The sequence below is a fragment of the Hemiscyllium ocellatum genome, chromosome 8 (genome assembly GCF_020745735.1).
Source record: "Hemiscyllium ocellatum isolate sHemOce1 chromosome 8, sHemOce1.pat.X.cur, whole genome shotgun sequence".
NCBI lineage: Eukaryota > Metazoa > Chordata > Chondrichthyes > Orectolobiformes > Hemiscylliidae > Hemiscyllium > Hemiscyllium ocellatum.
This window is the reverse complement of record NC_083408.1, coordinates 80938236-80957614: the sequence shown is the minus strand read 5'-3', so window position 1 is coordinate 80957614 and position 19379 is coordinate 80938236. Positions and strand designations below refer to the sequence as shown.

The 19379-nt window shown below is 40.2% G+C and overlaps 1 protein-coding gene across 1 annotated transcript in view; it reads right to left on the bottom strand.

Annotated features, from left to right (window-relative positions):
• Positions 1 to 19379, bottom strand: part of LOC132818346 (ribosome quality control complex subunit NEMF-like) — a 163480-nt gene that overhangs the window by 28420 nt on the left and 115681 nt on the right. Inside the window, exons 19-25 of the mRNA XM_060829284.1 lie at positions 14145 to 14207; positions 13945 to 14057; positions 10026 to 10083; positions 8193 to 8251; positions 6576 to 6696; positions 2306 to 2861; positions 684 to 738 (exon numbers count right to left, since the gene is read on the bottom strand). Of these exons, the coding sequence (XP_060685267.1) occupies positions 684 to 738; positions 2306 to 2861; positions 6576 to 6696; positions 8193 to 8251; positions 10026 to 10083; positions 13945 to 14057; positions 14145 to 14207 (1025 nt within the window). The remainder of the gene's footprint in view (positions 1 to 683; positions 739 to 2305; positions 2862 to 6575; positions 6697 to 8192; positions 8252 to 10025; positions 10084 to 13944; positions 14058 to 14144; positions 14208 to 19379) is intronic.

The window sequence follows — 19379 nt, the reverse complement described above, 5'->3', positions numbered from 1 at the left end:
TAGATAACTTTCATGACCTAAAAATGCTTCTTGCTGACCCTGGATTTCCACATTTGGGAACACATTAAAATTCTATGGCATAGATATTTGTCAACTTCATGAAAGAAAATCCAAATGACTTTCCATTCTCAAATTTATAACGTGTTTTAAACCATTCAGTTTTGCTGGTTTCCTCATCGGGTACCTGGAAAATGTCTTTGAAACAATAGCTTAAATTGTGGTTGAACATTTTCAAGCTTGCTTTAAATTTGTGAATGCATTAAAAAAAAGGGACACTTCAATTTTGATATTTGTCACAAACAATGCTATTCATCTCATCTTTGGTTAAGTTACTTGCAACATAAAAACAAAGTGAATCACATTTCTGGAAGTAAAGTAGAAAACCATTTGAGTTCCAATTTGTGTAATCAATTTGAAGGAAACTATCAATTAAGTACCAATCAGCATAACAAGAATGTACCTCCTATTAATAACACCAAAACTCAAACTTAATTTGTTTAGCCACCGACAGACCATAGGGACAGATCTGTCCCAACAGACTGAGGTGTGTTCAAATCTAAATCAGAAAGGTGAAAAATTAGCATTCTAACTCATTGCAACATTCAAACACAGTAAAACTGAGTTTAATCAAAGAAAATACAAGAACTTATGCACTCTATAGTTAAATTTAAGTCATATTTTACCCATATTTCTTCAATCAGTTCTTCTTTCGATGATGTGTTATGTATCTGGATAGATCTATTTAAAATAAGATTTAATATAATAATTAGATCTGTTTTATTATAAGACTCCTATAGATCCTAATTTGGTAATATGAAAAAAGTTGCGTTATTTACATTTTGAAAATTTGCATATGTGACATGATGTTTCATTATTGAGGCATAATTAATGGAGGATGACCATAGCACTCAATTCATGATATCATTATCTCTGACAAATGACGATTTATTCAAAATGTTGCCTTCCGGTTATTAGTAGTTAATGTATTCGACAAGTGTCTAACTGACATCTACATATGATTTGCCTTTCTCAGCAGTAAATAATGAAGAATAGGTACTGTCAGAAATGTGCTCTCAAAACTCATTCACATAGAATAGACATGTTGTGCATTTATCACAAAACTTATGAAATGCACGGTACAGAAGCTCGTTTTGTTAGTTGAAAGTGTTTTACATTTTCAATTACCATTGATACGTGTTTGCAAAACGAACATGCAGATCTGGTGGTAGTGCAAAGCATAAATGAGTTAGTGAATGTGGCTAAAACAGTAGCACCATTGCCAATTACTGATTACCCACAGTTTTGTCTATGGATAACATAATCCAACTAGCAGTAAACAAAAAGCCTCTTAATTCCAGTACAAAGAATATTAAGTATTTAAGTAGGCAAATTTACGCTTTAACCTTGGACCGTTGTTACCAGTGGGTTATGTAATAATTACTTATAGCAAAAATAAGACCAGTTGTAACAGAAGCATTTATGTGTAGAGATCTGGTTCATGAATTCAATCTGTTAGCTCAATCTGTCATAATTTCACCGGTAAGCTGGAAGGGTGCAGGTTTACGTTTCACTCAGGACTGACACAAATATCAAGGCTCACACTGCAATGCAGTAGTGAGGGAGTACTACACTGTCGGAGGTTCAGATGCCAAATGAAATCAGAGTCGGTATAGAACCTCAGAAAGCAGAGTTGGTTAAACCAGTTAATGTGGGTCATTGATGAAAGTAACAAAATCAACCAATACATAAGGAATTTAACTGAAGTATAGTATAGAAGATGATTTAGTTTAGTACAAGGAGCTAAATTCAACATCTGTTACATAAACATATCAAGTCACTGCTATCATGAGTTTGTTTTCTAACTGCTTAATAAATCTCCTTAGCAGTTAAAGTTGAAGATAACAAAACTTGTTTTTATACAATACTATTAAACATAATAGTCTTAAGGCCCTTCACAGGAACATTATAAAACAAAATACAACACAGGGTCACATAGGGAGATATTTAGCCAGGTGATCGAAAGAGTTATGTTTTGTGGAGGAGGGGGCATGTTAATGGCAAAAGGCGAGTTAGACAGCCAGGGAGGTTTAGGGATGGAATTCTAGACTTGGGGACGAAGCAACCAAAGACATGGCAACTAAATGTGCAGCCAGTGAAAATAGTGAATATTCAGCAGGCACAGAGGAGTGTAGATATTTCAATTGTGTGAAGCTAAAGAAAATTAAAGTTAGGGAGGTGGGCAAGGCTATGGAGAGACAGTGTAATTTCTCACATATATTTGAAATCCATATTAAATGAAAATTACCTCTTAGACTGAAGATGTGACAGATCAATAGCTGTGTCAGGATAACTAAATTTTGCATTTTCTTCTTCATCCTGATCTATCTCAACCTTCTGCAAATCTCCAGATTCTTTCAGATCATCCTCCTTTTCAGCTTGTTTGTCCAATTCATCTTCGGCCTTGTCCTTTTGGTCCTTTGCAGTCACTTGCACCTCTTTGCACTGCTTGTTATCAGTTTCTTTACTCACCTCTTTCTCATCACCACTACTGCTCTCAGTGTCCTGGTGATCCGCTGCAGCTCTTTTCACCTCTTCATGCTGGTTGTTTTCAGCTTCAATACTGGTCTCTGTATCATCAGAACTACTGCTATCATCATTGTTCTGTTGAACATCTGCAACCCTGTGCACCTCTTTACACTGGTCTTTTCCAGCTTGTGTAGGAGCCTCTTTGTCATCATCACTACTGCTCTCATCCTGCTGACCTTCTCCAATCCCCTTCATCTCTTCACAATGATTGTTTCCAGCTTCTGTACCAGTCTCCTGGTTTTCATCGCTACTGCTTTCATCATTGTCTGACTGGGCTTAACAAAATATTTTTGAATTACAATTTGCATTAATCATAGTGCATTGATATTAATGAAGCAAATTACATTTTATAATGTAAGCTAAAAATTTAGACAATAATGTATGGACACACGAACTGCAAAATTACTACACACACATATAATATATATATATTCTGTATATACATTCAATATACAGAAAGTTAAGTTTAACTAATATAGTTTGTATGGTTATACATAATTCTGGTGTTCTCCTCTACATCAATAAAGCAGTAAAAAATTATAATCCTGTTTGGAATCATTACGGAAAGGTTTATAATATCATCAAAAGATAGTTCACTTTCTTTTAAGATCATAACTTTCTCATTGCTTAACAGCTCAATGGCTTGAATCTTTGCATTTCAAAGTTATCTTTCATACTTTTGAATGCTATTGCAAGAGCAGAGTTTCAGTGAAAGATAAGGACAAACTGGAATCATGGCCAATTTTGGGGTAATAGTGAACCAGAAAACTGTCAATATTGGTCTTCATAATTGGTCACTACTTTGAAAGTGGGAGAAATTTCAGGAGTCTGCATATGAACAGTTGAACACAGAAATCCAGATGATTCAATGCTTTACCAACGATGCACTGTTGATGCGCTCAATCTGCAATGATTTATAAATTACTGAGCAAGCAAGAACTTTCTTTTTTACCAAAAATCTCACATCAGAAACCTTTGAAACAAGAAGTGACAACTTGTTGAACAGGGTGTAACTGTTTTTATTGATGTACTAAGTTCATAATTACTACTGAATTGTAGCTGAAAAAACAGTTTCAGAAATCAATCATTGAGGAGAAAGGTGCTGGGGAAGCTGGGGAAAAAAAATAAATCAATATTTTAAAATCACTTTAAATGTTTAAAACTTCTACCTTAATCCCACGTTTGCGTCCAAATTTTGATTTTGCTCTCTGAAGTAATACATTAAATAATGACGACCACCCAAGACATATAGTTAAAACATTTCCAGTATTTAAGATACAAATACAAAACAAATCCCAGATTCTTCAAAAAGTTATCAATAGTCCCGTGGAAAAAGATGCCATTGTTTAAAGCAACTGCCATTTTGCAACAAGAACTTTTTATTATAGTCACATCGCATGTTTTCAGGCTTGTGCAGAATATTTTTAATGTACTCCTGTTAGTCATATTATGCTCAACATAATTCAGCAAGGGAACTGTAAATGTATGGTAAATTAAGTCACTGAATTTTACTTAGCTCAGTTTTTGACTATCAACAGATTCATCCTTTCTATTTCATATTTCTAAAGGTAATTCAAAGGGTAGAATTATTGATCAGCCATACAGTTGCTGTAAAGCTATGTATACATCACACCATGCTCATTAAAAACTTTCTAACAGATTAATGCTATTGGTATCACTCAAAGTGTTGCATTACAGATGGCAATATTTCGGGTGAAAGTATACCAATAAATATAGGCAGAGAATTAGGCCATTTGGTCTACTGAGTCTGATCTGCCATTCAATCACGACTAACAGGTTTTTAATTTTCCTGCCTTATCCCAGTAATCCTTAGTCCCCTCACCAATCAAGAACCTATTTATCTGTCTTAATTAAGCTCGAGGACTTGGCCTCCACAGCCCTCTGCAGCAATGTGTTCCATAAATTAACCACCCTCTGGCTAAAGAAACTCATTATCTCTGTTTGAAAGGGTCATCCCTTCAACTCAGAGGCTGTGTCCTCGGGTCCTGGTATTTCCTACTCGTCTCTTCACCAATCCACTCTATCGAGGACTCGCAGTTCTGTAGGTTTCAATCAGATTCCCTCCGGATCCTTCTAGACTCCAAAAGTCCTCAACCGTTCCTCATACGCAAGCCCTCCATCCCTGGGATCATGCTTGTAAATATTCTCTGGACCCCTTCCAATGCAGCACATCCTTCCTTGGATATGGGGCTCAAAACTGCTCGCAATATTAAAAATGCGATCTGACTACAGCCTTATCCAGCATTACATTTCCAATTTTGTATTTTAACCTTCTTCAAACAAATGTTAACATTGTATTTGTCTACCTAACTACTAGTTGAACCTGCATGTTAAACTTAAGAAATAGGACTCCCAAATCCCTTTTGAGCTTCAGACTTCCAAAGCCTTTCCCAGTTTAGAAAATAGTCTACGCCTCTATTCTTCCAATCAAAGTATACAACCTCACACTTTCCTCATATTCCATCTTCCACTTCTTTGCCCACTTTCCTAGCCTGTCCAAGTTCTTCAACAGCTTCCCCACTTCTACTACGTTACCTGTCCCTTATCGATCTTTGTCTCATTTGCAAACTTAGCAGCAATGCCCTCAGTTCCTTTGTCCAGAGCGGTCCCAACACTGACTTTTGTAAAACTCCACTAGTCCTTTCATGGAACTTTAATCCTCATTGTCTGCCTTCTGCCAGTCGGCCAGTCCTCTAAGTGTCAGTAACTTGCCCCATGGGCTCTTACTTTATTTAGCAGCCTCCTGTGCGGTACCTTATCAAGGCTTTCTTGAAATCCAAATAGATCACAGCCACTGGCTCTTCTTTGTCTAACGTACTTGTTAGCTCCTCAAAGAATTAGAGCATATTTGTCACGCATTGACCTCCCTTTGACGAAGCAGTGCTTACTTAGCCCTATTTTACTATGCACCTCTAAGTACTCCTCAAACTCAACCTTAATAAAGTCAGTCAAAAAGTGTGGTGCTTGAAAAGAACAGCAGATCAGGCAGCATCTGAGGTGCAGGAGAGTCGACGTTTCAGGAGTAAGCCCTTCACCAGCAACATTTCAGATGAGGGGCTTATGCCAGAAACATCGATTCTCCAGCTACTTGGATGCTGCCTGACCTGCTGTGCTTTTCCAGTGCCACACATTTCGACTCTGATCTCCAGTATCTGCAGTCCCCATTTTCTCCTTTACAACAGGACTCTAAAATCATACCAATGACTGAGGTCAGGTTAATGGGCTTTTAGTTTCTTATCTTTTGGCTCCATCCCTCCTTCAACAGGAGTGTTACATTAGCCATTTTCCAGTCCTCTGGAACGCTCTCTGACTCCAGCGATTCCTGAGAGATTACCGCCACAATCTCCTCAACTATCTACTTCAGAACTCTGGGGTGTAGTCCATCTGGTCTGGGTAATTTATCCCCCTTCAGACCTTTCAGCTTCCCCAGCATCTTCTCCTTAACGACGGCTCCTACAGTGACCTTTGCCACCTGACTCTCCTGAAGTTCTCATATGCCACTAGTGTCTTCCACTGTGGAAATTGATACAAAATACCCATTCAGTTCCTCCACCATTCTTTTGTTCCCATTATTACTTCTCCACCCTCATTTTCCAGCAGTTCATTGTCAACTCTTCCTTTTCTTTCACCTTTTTGAGATCTAAAAAAGCTTTTGCCATCTTCTTTTAAATTGCTAGCTAGCTTACTCTCATAGCTCATGTTCTCCCCCCATTGCTTTTTTTAGTTATCTTTTGCTGTTCTCTTTAAAAGCCTTCCCAATAATCTTCATCACTTTGTATGTTTTCTCTCCATTCCAGACTTCCCTTGTCAGCCATCATTGCTTCGCCCTCCCCTTAGTATGTTTCTTCTTCCTTGAGATGAATTTCTCACGGATTCAATTTTATAAAGGCTCAATTGAACAAATAAATTCTGAAAGCTTCTCATAAATGTTGTGACATATAATTTTATATATCAATTTTCTTCATTACCTAAAGGTATAGTATCCTCAGAAAATAGTTCCGATGTGCTGCTAGTTACCGTCTCCATGTCTTCATCTTGCACTTTTACTTTCCGCTCACCTACGTGCCTACATATAAATTGTTCATCAACCTAAGTACAAAAAAAACTTAGGAAATTTATTAGGAAATAGTAACTTACCAAGCAAGACACTTGCAAATGTTCTCTTCTCGATTATTTTTCAATAAAAGTACAAACTTTCACAAGATAAAAACAAGCATGAGGTGATGCATTTTAGGAAGTCAAATGCATGAGGTAAGTATGCTGAAATGGATGGACACTTAACAGCGTTGACATACAGATGGATCTTGTGGTCCAAGTAGAAGGGCAACAGTTTAGAAAGATGTTAAAAAGACATACAGAATTCTCAGCTTTATAAATAGATGTAGAGTGCACAAAAGCAAGGAAGTTACGATGAAATGTTGCAATTGGAGAAGTTTGTACAATTCTAGCTAACACACTCTAGGCAGGATGTGAAGGTTTTAGAGGGATTTCAGAAAAGATTTACAAAAATGATCCAATAGAAGACAAGTTTTAATTATGTGAATAATTGCAAAAGGTGGAAAGTCTGTGTCTTCAGGAAGGATATCAGTAAATTTGACAGAAATGTTAAAATCATGAGCGATCCATTAAGACAAGAAATAAATGCTGGCCCAGTCAGTGAGGCCCAGATCCCATTACTGAGTTTTTTTTAAAAATGGTGTGAAAGGTTGAGAGCCTGAAGACACAACCCAACATTAGTGGCACAAGAACCAAAGGCAATGAGAGGAATATCATTTTTACACTGACTGGTTAGGATCTGGAATACATTTCATGCAAGTCTGGTTTTTAACTGTCGCCTTCAGAAAGGGAACTGGATAAGCTCTCTGAAGAGGAAATAAATTATAAGCCGACAGAGAAAGGGAATGGAAACAGAATTAGTTGAGTCATTCTTACAAAGAACTAGTACGGACAGGACAGGTCAAATTGCCTGCTACTGTGCTGTAACTATTCTACAACTGAACCCACTCCATTCAGTTTCTAGTTGGTGCAGGAAGAATTGGAGGGGAGGGCTATGTCTGAACAAATACCTGCACTAACTGACAGGCTGTTTAACATAGGAATTTCAGCTCTTACAGTGAATGACACTGTATAAATACATTCCATATAAACTAATTTACTATCACACTTTATGATGTGGAGGTGCCGGTGTTGGACTAGGGTGGACAACGTTAAAAATCACACAACACTAGGTTATAGTCCAACAGGTTCATTTGGAATTACTAGCCTTCAGAGCGCTGCTTCCTCATCAAATAACTACTGGGGCAGGATCATAAGACACAGAGTTTGTAGCAATAGAGCCGGGATCTTTTGCTATAAACTCTGCGTCTTATGAGCCTGCCCCACTATTTACCTGATGAAGGAGCAACATTTTTGAAAGCTAGTACTTTCAAATGAACTTGTTGACACGATAACCTGGTGATGTATGATTTTTAACTTTATCACACTTTAGCACAACCACCAATTATAATTAAGGGGTCCAACTGTATTTGATGCTTCAGTTTTCATTTTTTTCCACCTTAAGTTTCTAGAAAAGTAGTAATACACACCTTAAATAAAAAGCCAAATCCCATCATAAGATACGAAGGTGGAAGATAGTTCTTTTTACCTGAAAATACAAAGAAATGGTATAAAACTTATTTTGGAGGTTGAATAATTCATCAACCTCACCAACACATTCCACCCTGACCTTAAATTTACCTGGACCATCTCTGACACCTTTCTCCCCTTCCTGGACCTCTCCATCTCCATTAATGAAGACCGACTTGACACCGACATTTTTTTACAAACCCACTAATTCCCACAGCTACCTAGAATACACCTCTTCCCACCCTACCTCCTGCAAAAATGCCATCCCATATTCCCAATTCCTCTGCCTCTGCCGTATCTGCTCCCAAAAGGACCAGTTCCACCACAGAACACATTAGATGGCCTCCTCCTTTAGAGACCGCAATTTCCCTTCCCATGTGGTGAAAGATGCCCCCCAACGCATCTTGTCCACATCCCGCACCTCCGCCCTCAGACCCCATCCCTCCAACCGTAACAAGGACAGAACCCTCTGGTGCTCACCTTCCACCCTACCAACCTTCGCATAAACCAAATCATCCGCCGACATTTCCGCCACCTCCAAAAAGACCCCACCACCAGGGATATATTTCCCTCCACACCCCTTTCCGCCTTCTGCAAAAACCGTTCCCTCCGTGACTACCTGGTCAGGTCCATGCCCTAAACCCACCCTCCCATCCTGGCACTTTCTCCTGCCACCACAGGAACTGTAAAACCTGAGCCCACACCTCATCCCTCACCTCCATCCAAGGCCCTAAAGGAGCCTTCCACATCCAAAGTTTTACCTGAACATCCACTAATATCATTTATTGTATCCGTTGCTCCCGATGCGATCTCCTCTACATTGGGGAGACTGGGCGCCTCCTAGCAGAGCGCTTTAGGGAACATCTCTGGGACACCCACACCACTCAATCACACCGCCCCATGGCCCAACATTTCAACTCCCCCTCCCACTCTGCCGACAACATGGAGGTCCTGGGCCTCCTTCACCACCGCTCCCTCACCACGAGATGCCTGGAGGAAGAACACCTCATCTTCCGCCTCGTAACACTTCAACCCCAGGGCATCAATGTGGACTTCAACAGTTCCCTCATTTCCCCTTCCCCCAACTCACCCTAGTTCCAAACTTCCAGCTCAGCACTGACCCCATGACTTGTCCTACCTGCCTAGCTCCTTTTCCATCTATCTACTCCAGCCTCTCCTCCCTGACCTATCACCTTCATCCCCTCCCCCACTCATCCATTGTACTCTATGCTACTTTCTCCCCACCCCCACCCTCCTCTAGCTTATCTCTCCACGCTTCAGGCTCACTGTCTTTATTCCTGACGAAGGGCTTTTGCCCGAAATGTCGATTTCACTGCTCCTTGGATGCTGCCTGAACTGCTGTGCTCTTCCAGCACCGCTAATCCAAAATAAAACTTATTTTGGAGATCAAGTAATAACAAACAACAACAAATCTGCAAAGCATTACACAAACAAATCAGATTAAAAAAAGAAAATCATGCAAATTACCATCCTGCTGAAAACATTACCATCTTCAAATCTTCCCACATTGAATTAATAAGTTATTTTAGCCAAATCAAAATAATTCACAATCTACCTGGCCTTCTAACCTTACATAACTACCTAGGAAGGGAATCAACATCTCTTGACAAAAAGCATTCTTTTAAACAAATTAAGGTTTATAGTTGAAAATGATTTATGGTAGAAAATCTCAGGTTGAAAAATCTAAAATAATGGAAATATCATATTCATAATCAAAATGTCAAATTATCAAGCCACTAAATCAAGATGAATATTGATAACATTCTACTTACCTCTGATCATGAAACTTCCTGTGGTCAGATATTCTCCTGTGGGTGCTGTCTTTGATACCTGAAGGTTTAAAGATAGCACATTTGCGAATGTATTTTCTACACTTATTTATGGTTATTTTGAAACAGATATAAATAAAAATTATGAGCCAATGTGATATCACCAATATGCGTCAAATACTATGGAATAAGCAGCTCAACATTTGCAATTCTGCTGTCAAACATTTCTGACTATACCCAGATCATGGAATGATGTTGTAAAAATCAAGGCCAGGTTATTTTTTTTAATCAAAAAAATACCACAAGAGATTGATATGAAATGTAACCCCAAATGAAATGTCACATTGATTTTAGAACTGTTATGCATGACCCTGAGGAATTCATCAAAACTACAAGAGGCAGTTCTCCTATAAAGGTCATAGTTGATTTCCAGCTCACTTAATAGAAAATCGCTGAACAGAAATAATGGGGGCCTATTGGAAAAGTGGAATTAGGAGCAGACGACAAAAAAAAACATTCACAATCACGCAAATATCACCAAAAGCCTAACAAAGTATAGGACAGCCTAAATGAAGGTTGAAATCATATTTATTAATGAAACAGAAGTAAAGTGAACACATTACATTGAAAAAATATTGTTAATGCAGGGACAGAGGGTCATCATCATCACTACTTTCAGGTGCAGTTGCACTTGCAGAAGTGGATGGCTTTGGTTGATTAAGAGATATACAGGTACAAGAACAAATTAGAAAGGCAAATAGTTTGTATAAGAGTAATGCAGTCCTGCAGGAATAATGCAGGTCTTCTCCAGGAATTATACAAGTATATTCTTGCCTCAGAGGGAAAGCAATGAACATGAATTAGTTTAATTTTTGAGCTAAAGAGCTCAATGTACAATATGGTACCTTCCACATTCTCTGACAGCAGCAGACATTGACACATGCAGAATGGCGTGGAGACTTCTGCGTTTGCATGGCGCATGTGCAGAATGGTGCAGAGATTTTGGTGGAAACACAGAACAAAGCGTGCAAAACACTCACCATTGGAATCACACTATTGTGAACAGACATAAGCGTTCTTGAAAATATCCTTCCCTAATTCTTTAGCGACATTGTAGCCAAATTGCTCTGCCGAAATACGCTTTATTTGAGAACTACCTGTACGTTACAGTGCCATATCAGTGTGAGAAAACATTTTGTCTAATCTGTTTTAAATGGTTAATCCCTCACTTGTAAACAGGGACCAATCTAGGTACCAGATGGAGGACTGACATGATATAAACTAAGGTTAAGAATTTGAAGAAATACACGCATACAGGTCTAATGTCATTTATTTTAGCAGTAGCGGAGTTAATGTGAGCCCGAGATCAGATCTCATGGGCTAACAAACAATCTATTTTTTCTTCTTCACAAATTAGCTCTAAATAAGTGAATAATCAAATAAATTTACTTTAAGATGTGAAATACAAACCACTAAAGAAAGATTTGGTGGGTTGGGAAGGGAATGAGGATTGTAAAAGAGAAATAATTTGGTATTTGCCACAACATAAGGAAGAAGATCTGTTCATGCCTGCAGTTACACAAACAAGTAGTTACCAACCACTGCTACATAGTTATGTGAAAGTATCCAGCAGAATCCAGGCACTTGAGCACAGGAAGAGAATAACTTCTTTTAAAAAAAGTATTTTCTCAGAGAGTTGTTAGGATCTAGAATGTGTTTCCTGGAAGTATGCTGGAGGCAGATTCCATACAAGGTTTTAAAACAGAGCTGGATATATATTTGAAAGGAGATGAATCTAGAGGGCTCTGGATACAGGGTTGGAGAATGGGACGAGCCGAGTAGCTCTTTCAAGAGACGGTACAGACATATTGGGTTGAATAGTCCCTTCTTTACAGAAGATTCTATAGAAGGAAAGTAATTTGATTGCACTTTCCAGTGAACAGCAGTTCCTGATCCAGCAGGGTGCTGAAATTGCTGGGAAAAAAATGTGGTCCAGAAACTAGAGAGAAAGCATTATAAAAATACTTAACAGCAAATAGTCAGAATAATCTGTATAAACAAACAATTTTATTTTTACATAAAGATATAAGAACTAGGGGCAGGAGTGGGCAATTCAGTACCTCAGGTCTGCTCCGCCATTCAATACAATCATAGCTGATCTCATCTCGGTCAAAACTCTACCTTCCTGCCCATTCTCCACTTAACCTTTACTGATTAAAAAAAATCTATCTCCTCTTCAAATTTACTCAGTGTTACATCATCCACCATGTTCTGAAGTAGTGAATTCGACAGGTTCATCACCCTTTGATAGAATTAAATTTTCCTAAACTGATTTAACTCCTCTATCCCTTCTCCTAAAACTATGGCCTCTCATTTTAGAGTGCCCAATGAGGGAATGCTCACTCTACATTTATTTTGTCAATCCCCTTTAGCATTATATACATTTATACCTTAATTAGATCTTCTCTCATACTTCTAAACTCTAGAGTGTATAGGCCTAAATTGCTCTCTCTCAAGACAAACCCCCTCACCTCTGAAATCAATCTAGTGATTCTCCTCTGAACCACTTCCAACACAACAACATCCCTCTTCAAGTAGAGGGACCAAAGTTTCATGCAACACTCCAAATGCGTCTCACTAATACCTAGCACAATTTCAGCAACAACTTGAGCAATAAATGCCACAACTCTATTTGCCTTCTTTATTATCTATCGTACATGCATACTATTTTTCTGTGATTCATGTACAGGGGCATGCAAATCCCTTTGTATTGAAGCAACCTAAGGTTTCTTTCCATTCACATAATAAGTTTCCTTTCTATTCTTTCAACCAAAACCTCACACTTATCCATGTTAAACTTCATCTGCCAAATTCTGGCCCATTCACCTAACCGATCCACGTCCATTTGTAAATCTGTATTTTTATCTTTATTGCAACTTACTTTCCCACGTCTGTCAGTATTACCTATAAATTTGACTTATAGTATCTTTTATTCCCACATCTAAGTTATTAATATGGATTCAAGGACTGAACCTTGTGGCACCCCCAATACTTACATTTTGCCAATGGAAAAAAAATCTCATTTATCCCAACACTCTGCTTTTTGTAAGTTAGCCATTCCTCGATCCAACCTACTAAATTAAACCCAACCCCATGTAATTTTAACACATTTACATTTCCTTCATTTTTGCGAATATGGCTTATTGATTATTCAACCATCACTATGTACAAATCCTAACTTAACCAGGCCTACTTCAATTAAATCTTATTTTGATTAATTCTATAATAAATATCTTCACTGATATATGGTAGATTTTTATCTTCACCAGAATTTGGCAAAACAAATTGTTCATTCAATTTTTATCCTGTGTATTTCATTGGGTAGGCAATCCACGCTGTCAGATTACTTACGAATGGAAAGGAAAAACAGCCCCTCATATTTAATTACTGTGTCAACCATGTCTCACATGTGATCACAATATCACTTGACTCAGAATTTTGAGAGTTCAAGTCTCACTCCAGAGGGTTTATGCACTGAAGGTATGTAGAACTGCTGAGATAATTCTCAAATTCTTAAATCGGGGCCCATCTCAAGTGAATGTAAATGTTCATTATTTGAAGAGGAGTAGGGGAATTCTCACTAATTATCAGGTCAATATTTATGGTGCAAACAACATTACTAGACACTAACACATTATTGTTTGAGGGCTCTTCCTATATGCATTTCAGGTGCTGTGTTTCAACAGTAACTGCACTTCAAATGTGATCTGCTGGCTGCAAAGTTTTAGGATTCCTGAGTTATGAAAGTATGTCTCTCTTTTGTACTCAAAAGATTAGCAATCTATTTTGACTAGAGATGTTTAATGTGCGGACCTCCACAGTGTAATAGCATGGGGAAAAAAATGCCATTGTAGCTAGTTACCTGATTATGATAGACCCACCAAGCACTAGTAATTACACGTGCTTCCCATGCAGCACTGTAGCAAACTGCCATTGTGCCAGCTTCAGTTAATGTACGTGGTGGAATTGGTTCCCCTGTAAGTAAAGAATAATAATAACAAATCTTTTCATGTAAAGCAGCATGGAAATCAATTTGCAACATGAAATATTAAATGAATTGACCTTTTGGGTTCTTGATGACACAGCTGGTAGCACCATGGAGATCAGCATGTACATAAATATCACCTAAAAAACAAAATTCAAAATGAACATGAGCCACCATGAAAATAAAGAACAAAACAAAAACAATGTTACAACTGGCCAAGAAATTCCAAATTCAGGAAAAAAGGTATAAATGGTTAGGATTCCTAGTGATCACCAGCAAATGCCAATGAACTACGTGTGGTGATTTAAAAAGGGTGACGCTTAGTTTTGATGCATTTAGGTTTTGAATAGTTTGTCAACACTTTTGGCCCACAGGAATAATATCGGAAGGAGACAGGGTAGAGAAAATGTTGACAATTGCTTGATAAATACAGGATTATACAGATTTCCCAGAAATAAGTACAGGTCCACATTTAATTTCCTGGAAACACAGAAGATTTCTACAAGCCCGTGGAAATTAAAATAGGTTCAGATAATCAGTTCTGGTTTAGAGATATATGGACCAAATGCTGGCAAATGGGACTAGATTAGGCTGGGATATCTGGTCGGCATGGACGAGTTGGACCAAAGTGTCTGTTTCTGTGCTTTACACCTCTATGACTCTAAGCAGTCAATGCTTTCAAAATAGGTCAAACATGGTGACAAAAATACTCATCACAAAGCAATTGAAGTACAAAGATCAGAATGCAATGCTTTAATTCTAGAGAGTAAGAACTGTCTGGAGTACTGCCTTCGTCTGGGCACCAAACCTCAACAACCTCAATTCCGTAATGATTTACAATGATCAGAATGATACCAGGACTTAAAACAAAATTAAGTTTTGCACACGGTTTACATAAACTCAATTTGAAAGTATTATTTATTTCCCTTCAAATTTAGAAGTTTGAGAAATGATCTAAGCAAAGTTTTAAAATTATAAAATGATTCAATACGATCATGTCATGAAAACTTCATATTTCGTAATCTCAGTGGACTAGAGTTTGAAGAATGTGGATTCCTGGATTGTCTTCATTTTAAAAAAAAGTCAATAAAAGCCCAGCTTTTCGGTTTCTGAAAAGAAAAATCTAATTGTGGGTCCAGTGTAGTATGAAGCGCTGCTCCAGTCTTAATTCTGATTCTCTTCCTGAAAAAGTTCTGGAAGACTGGCTGTGATTTAATGGTTTGGCATGACACATTCCAAGAGTTTGAATTGACTTCTATTCCAATGCTCAGATATTTTAAAGACACAAACGCTAAACAAGTTGTTAAAGATAACAATAATCATATAAAAAGTTGCGTTGCTGAGGCCAAATGTTTAGGTGAACAGCAGAAAGTGGACTTATGAGAACAAGCCATGATTGCATTCTTGTGCAACCCAGCAGTACAGAAAAATCACACTTTAGAAACAGCACTCAAAGTGTTGGTGATGTAATCGCGTTACAGCCAACACACATTTTCAAAGTTTGTGCTTTAGAAACAGTGTTTCCAATTGAATTTGCATTACAATGAATTCATGTTAATGGAACACACGTTAATAGCACAACAATCAATAATATTCAAGTGGTGATAGGAGGTCAATTTATATGAGTAATATTTGAAGGTGGAAATCCACCTTCTCAGCTCACTATCTATTTTGTCATTAAATCAACTGATCACAGAGATCACAGGTCAGAAACTGTGCCTACCAACTCCACCCCTAGAGCTGGCAGAAAAGGAATCTAAAAGTATTTCTAGTTTGAATTTTCATTGAGAGTCAGTAATTAATTTGTGTATGCTAAATTCATTAAATGTATCAAATTCATCAAAATCAAGAAGCATATAACATTATACAATTTCAATTTTTATCACTGTATTTGTAAAACATGCATTAAAAATTAATGGAAATTATCTTCAACCCCTCATTTTCAGCACCAAATATCCAATCTGCATCTCACATTATTACATCATACAGATCAACATCATCTTCAAGGAGGTAATAACAAGGGCTGCAGATGCTGGAAACCAGATGAGAGTGGTGCTGGACAAGCACAATAGTTCAGGCAGCATCTGAGGAGCAGGAAAATCGATGTTTCGGGCAAAAGTCCTTCATCAGGAACAGAGGCAGAGTGTCTGCAGGCTGAAGAGGTAAATGAGAGGAATATAGGGTTGAAAAAGTACCGTAGGTGAATGGGGGTGGGGGTGGGGATGGAGATGATAGGTCAGGGAGGAGGGTGGAGTGGATAGCTGGAAAGGAAGGTAGGCAGGTAGGACAAGTCATGGGGACAGTGCTGAGCTGGACGTTTGAAGCTGGGGTGAGGTGGGGGAAGGGGAAATGAGGAAACTGGTGAAGTCCACATTGATGCCCTGGGGTTGAAGGGTTCCGAGGCGGAAGATGAGGCGTTCTTCCTCCAGGCATTGGGTGGTGAGGGAGCAGAGTGAAGGAGGCCTAGGACATCCATGTCCTCAGCAGAGTGAGACGGGGAGTTGAAACGTTGGGCCACAGGGCAGTGTGGTTGATTGGTGCAGGTATCCCAGACACGTTTCCTGAAGCGCTCTGCTAGAAGGCACCGTCTCCCCAATGTAGAGGAGACTGCATCGGGAGCAAAAGATACAATAAATGATATTGGTGGATGTGCAGGTGAAACGTTGATGGATGTGGAAGGCTCCTTTGCGGCCTTGGATGCAGGTAAGGGAATAAGGTGTGGGCGCAGGATTTGCAATTCCTGCGGTGGAAGGTGCCAGGATGGGAGGGTGGGTTGTTGGGGGGGTGTGTACCTGACCAGGTCGTCACGGAGGGAATGGTCTTTGTGGAAGGCGGATAGGGGTGGGGAGGGAAACATATCCCTGGTGGTGGGGTCTTTTTGGAGGTGGCGGAAATGTCGGCGGATGATTTGGTTTATGCAAAGGTTGGTAGGGTAGAAGGTGAGCACCAGGGGGTTCTGTCCTTGTTACGGTTGGAGGGATGGGGTCTGAGAGCGGAGGTGCGGGATGTGGACGAGATGCGTTGGGGGGCATCTTTCACCACATGGGAAGGGAAATTGCGGTCTCTAAAGGAGGAGGCCATCTAATGTGTTCTGTGGTGAATCTGGTCCTTTTGGGAGCAGATACGGCAGAGGAGGAGGAATTGGGAATATGGGATGGCATTTTTGCAGGAGGTAGGGTGGGAAGAGGTGTATTCCAGGTAGCTGTGGGAGTCAGTGGGTTTGTAAAAAAACATTGGTGTCAAGTCGGTCTTCATTAATGGAGATGGAGAGGTCCAGGAAGGGGAGGGAAGTGTCAGAGATGGTCCAGGCAAATTTAAGGTCAGGGTGGAATGTGTTGGTGAAGTTGATGAATTGCTCAACCTCCTCACAGGAGCATGAGGTGGCGCCAATGCAGTCATCAATGTAGCTGAGGAAGAGGTGGGGAGTGGTGCCGGTGTAACTACGGAAGATGGACTGTTCTACGTAGCCAACAAAGAGACAGACATAGCTTGGGCCCATATGGGTGTCCATGGCTACCCCTTTGTTCTGGAGGAAATGGGAGGATTCGAAGCAGAAATTGTTGAGGGTGATGACCAGTTTAGCCAAACGAATGTGTGTGTCGGTGGAAGGGTACTGTTGGGGATGTCGGGAGAGGAAGAAACGAAGGGCTTGGAGACCCTGGTCATGGCGGATGGAGGGGCAGAGGGATTAGATATCCCTGGTGAAGAGGAGGCACTAGGGGCCGGGGAAACGGAAGTCTTGGAGGAGGTGGAGAGCATGGATGGTGTCTCGAATGTATGTGGGGAGTTCCTGGGCTAGGGGGGACAGGACAGTGTCGAGATAGGTAAAGATGAGTTCAGTGGGGCAGGAGCATGCTAAGACTATGGGTCGGCCCGGATGGTCAGGCTTGTGGATCTTGGGAAGGAGGTAGAACCGGGCAGTGCGGGGATTCTGGACTATGAGGTTAGAAGCTGTGGGTGGGCTTCACCAGTTTCATTTCCCCTTCCCCCACCTCACCCCAGCTCCAAACTTCCAGCTCAGCACTGTCCCCATGACTTGTCCTATCTGCCAATCTTCCTTTCCACTCCACCCTCCTCTCTGACTTATCACTTTCATCCCCACCCCCACTCACCCATTGTACTCTTTGCTACCTTCCCCCACCTTCCTCCCTGACCTATCATCTCCATCACCACCCCCATTTACCTACTGTACTCTATGCTACTTTTTCCCCACCCCCACCCTGCTCTCATTTATCTCTCCACCCTGCAGACACTCTGCCTCTATTCCTGATGAAGGGCTTTTGCCCGAAACGTCGATTTTCCTGCTCCTCGGATGCTGCCTGAACTGCTGTGCATTTCCAGCACCACTCTAATCATCTTCAATAACAATCATGTCATTAGCCATATTAATCCACAAATAGTTATCTTCTATCATATCAAAAGTGATACTTATTGAATAATTTGATGATAATCCTGGCTCTGATTTTATCCATGTCCTCTACACCCCATGCGAAAGAGGTTGTTAATATCAGAACTCATACACTGCATCCCTTGATGAAAATCATCTCTTAGAGTTATAGAGTCAGAGATTTACAGCATTGAAATAGACCCTTCGGTCCAACCCGTCCATGCCGACTAGATATCCCATCCTAATCTAGTCCAACCTGCCAGCACCCGGCCCATATCCATCCAACCCTTCCTATTCATATACCCATCCAAATGCCTCTTAAATGTTGCAATTGTACCAGCCTCCACCACTTCCTCTGGCAGCTCATTCCATACACGTAAGACCCTCTGAGAAAGTTGCCTTGTAGGTCTCTTTTATATCTTTTCCCTCTCACTCTAAACCTATGCCCTCTAGTTCTGGATTCCCCGACCCCAGGAAAGAGACTGCCTATATACCCTATCCATGCCCCTCATAATTTTGTAAACCTTGATAAGGTCACCCCTCAGCCTCTGACACTCCAGGGAAAACAGCACCACCTTGTCCTACCTCTCCCTACAGCTCAGATTCTCCAGCCCTGGCAACATCCTTGTAAGAGCTGAAAATGTGTTGCTGGAAAAGTGCAGCAGGTCAGGCAGCATCCAAGGAACAGGAAATTCGACGTTTCGGGCATAAGCCCTTCATCAGGAATGAGGAAAGTGTGTCCAGCAGGCTAAGATAAAAGGTAGGGAGGAGGGACTTGGGGGAGGGGCGATGGAGATGTGATAGGTGGAAGGAGGTCAAGGTGAGGGTGACAGGCTGGAGTGGGGTGGGGGCAGAGAGGTCAGGAAGAAGATTGCAGGTTAGGAAGGCGGTGCTGAGTTTGAGGGATTTGACGGAGACAAGGTGG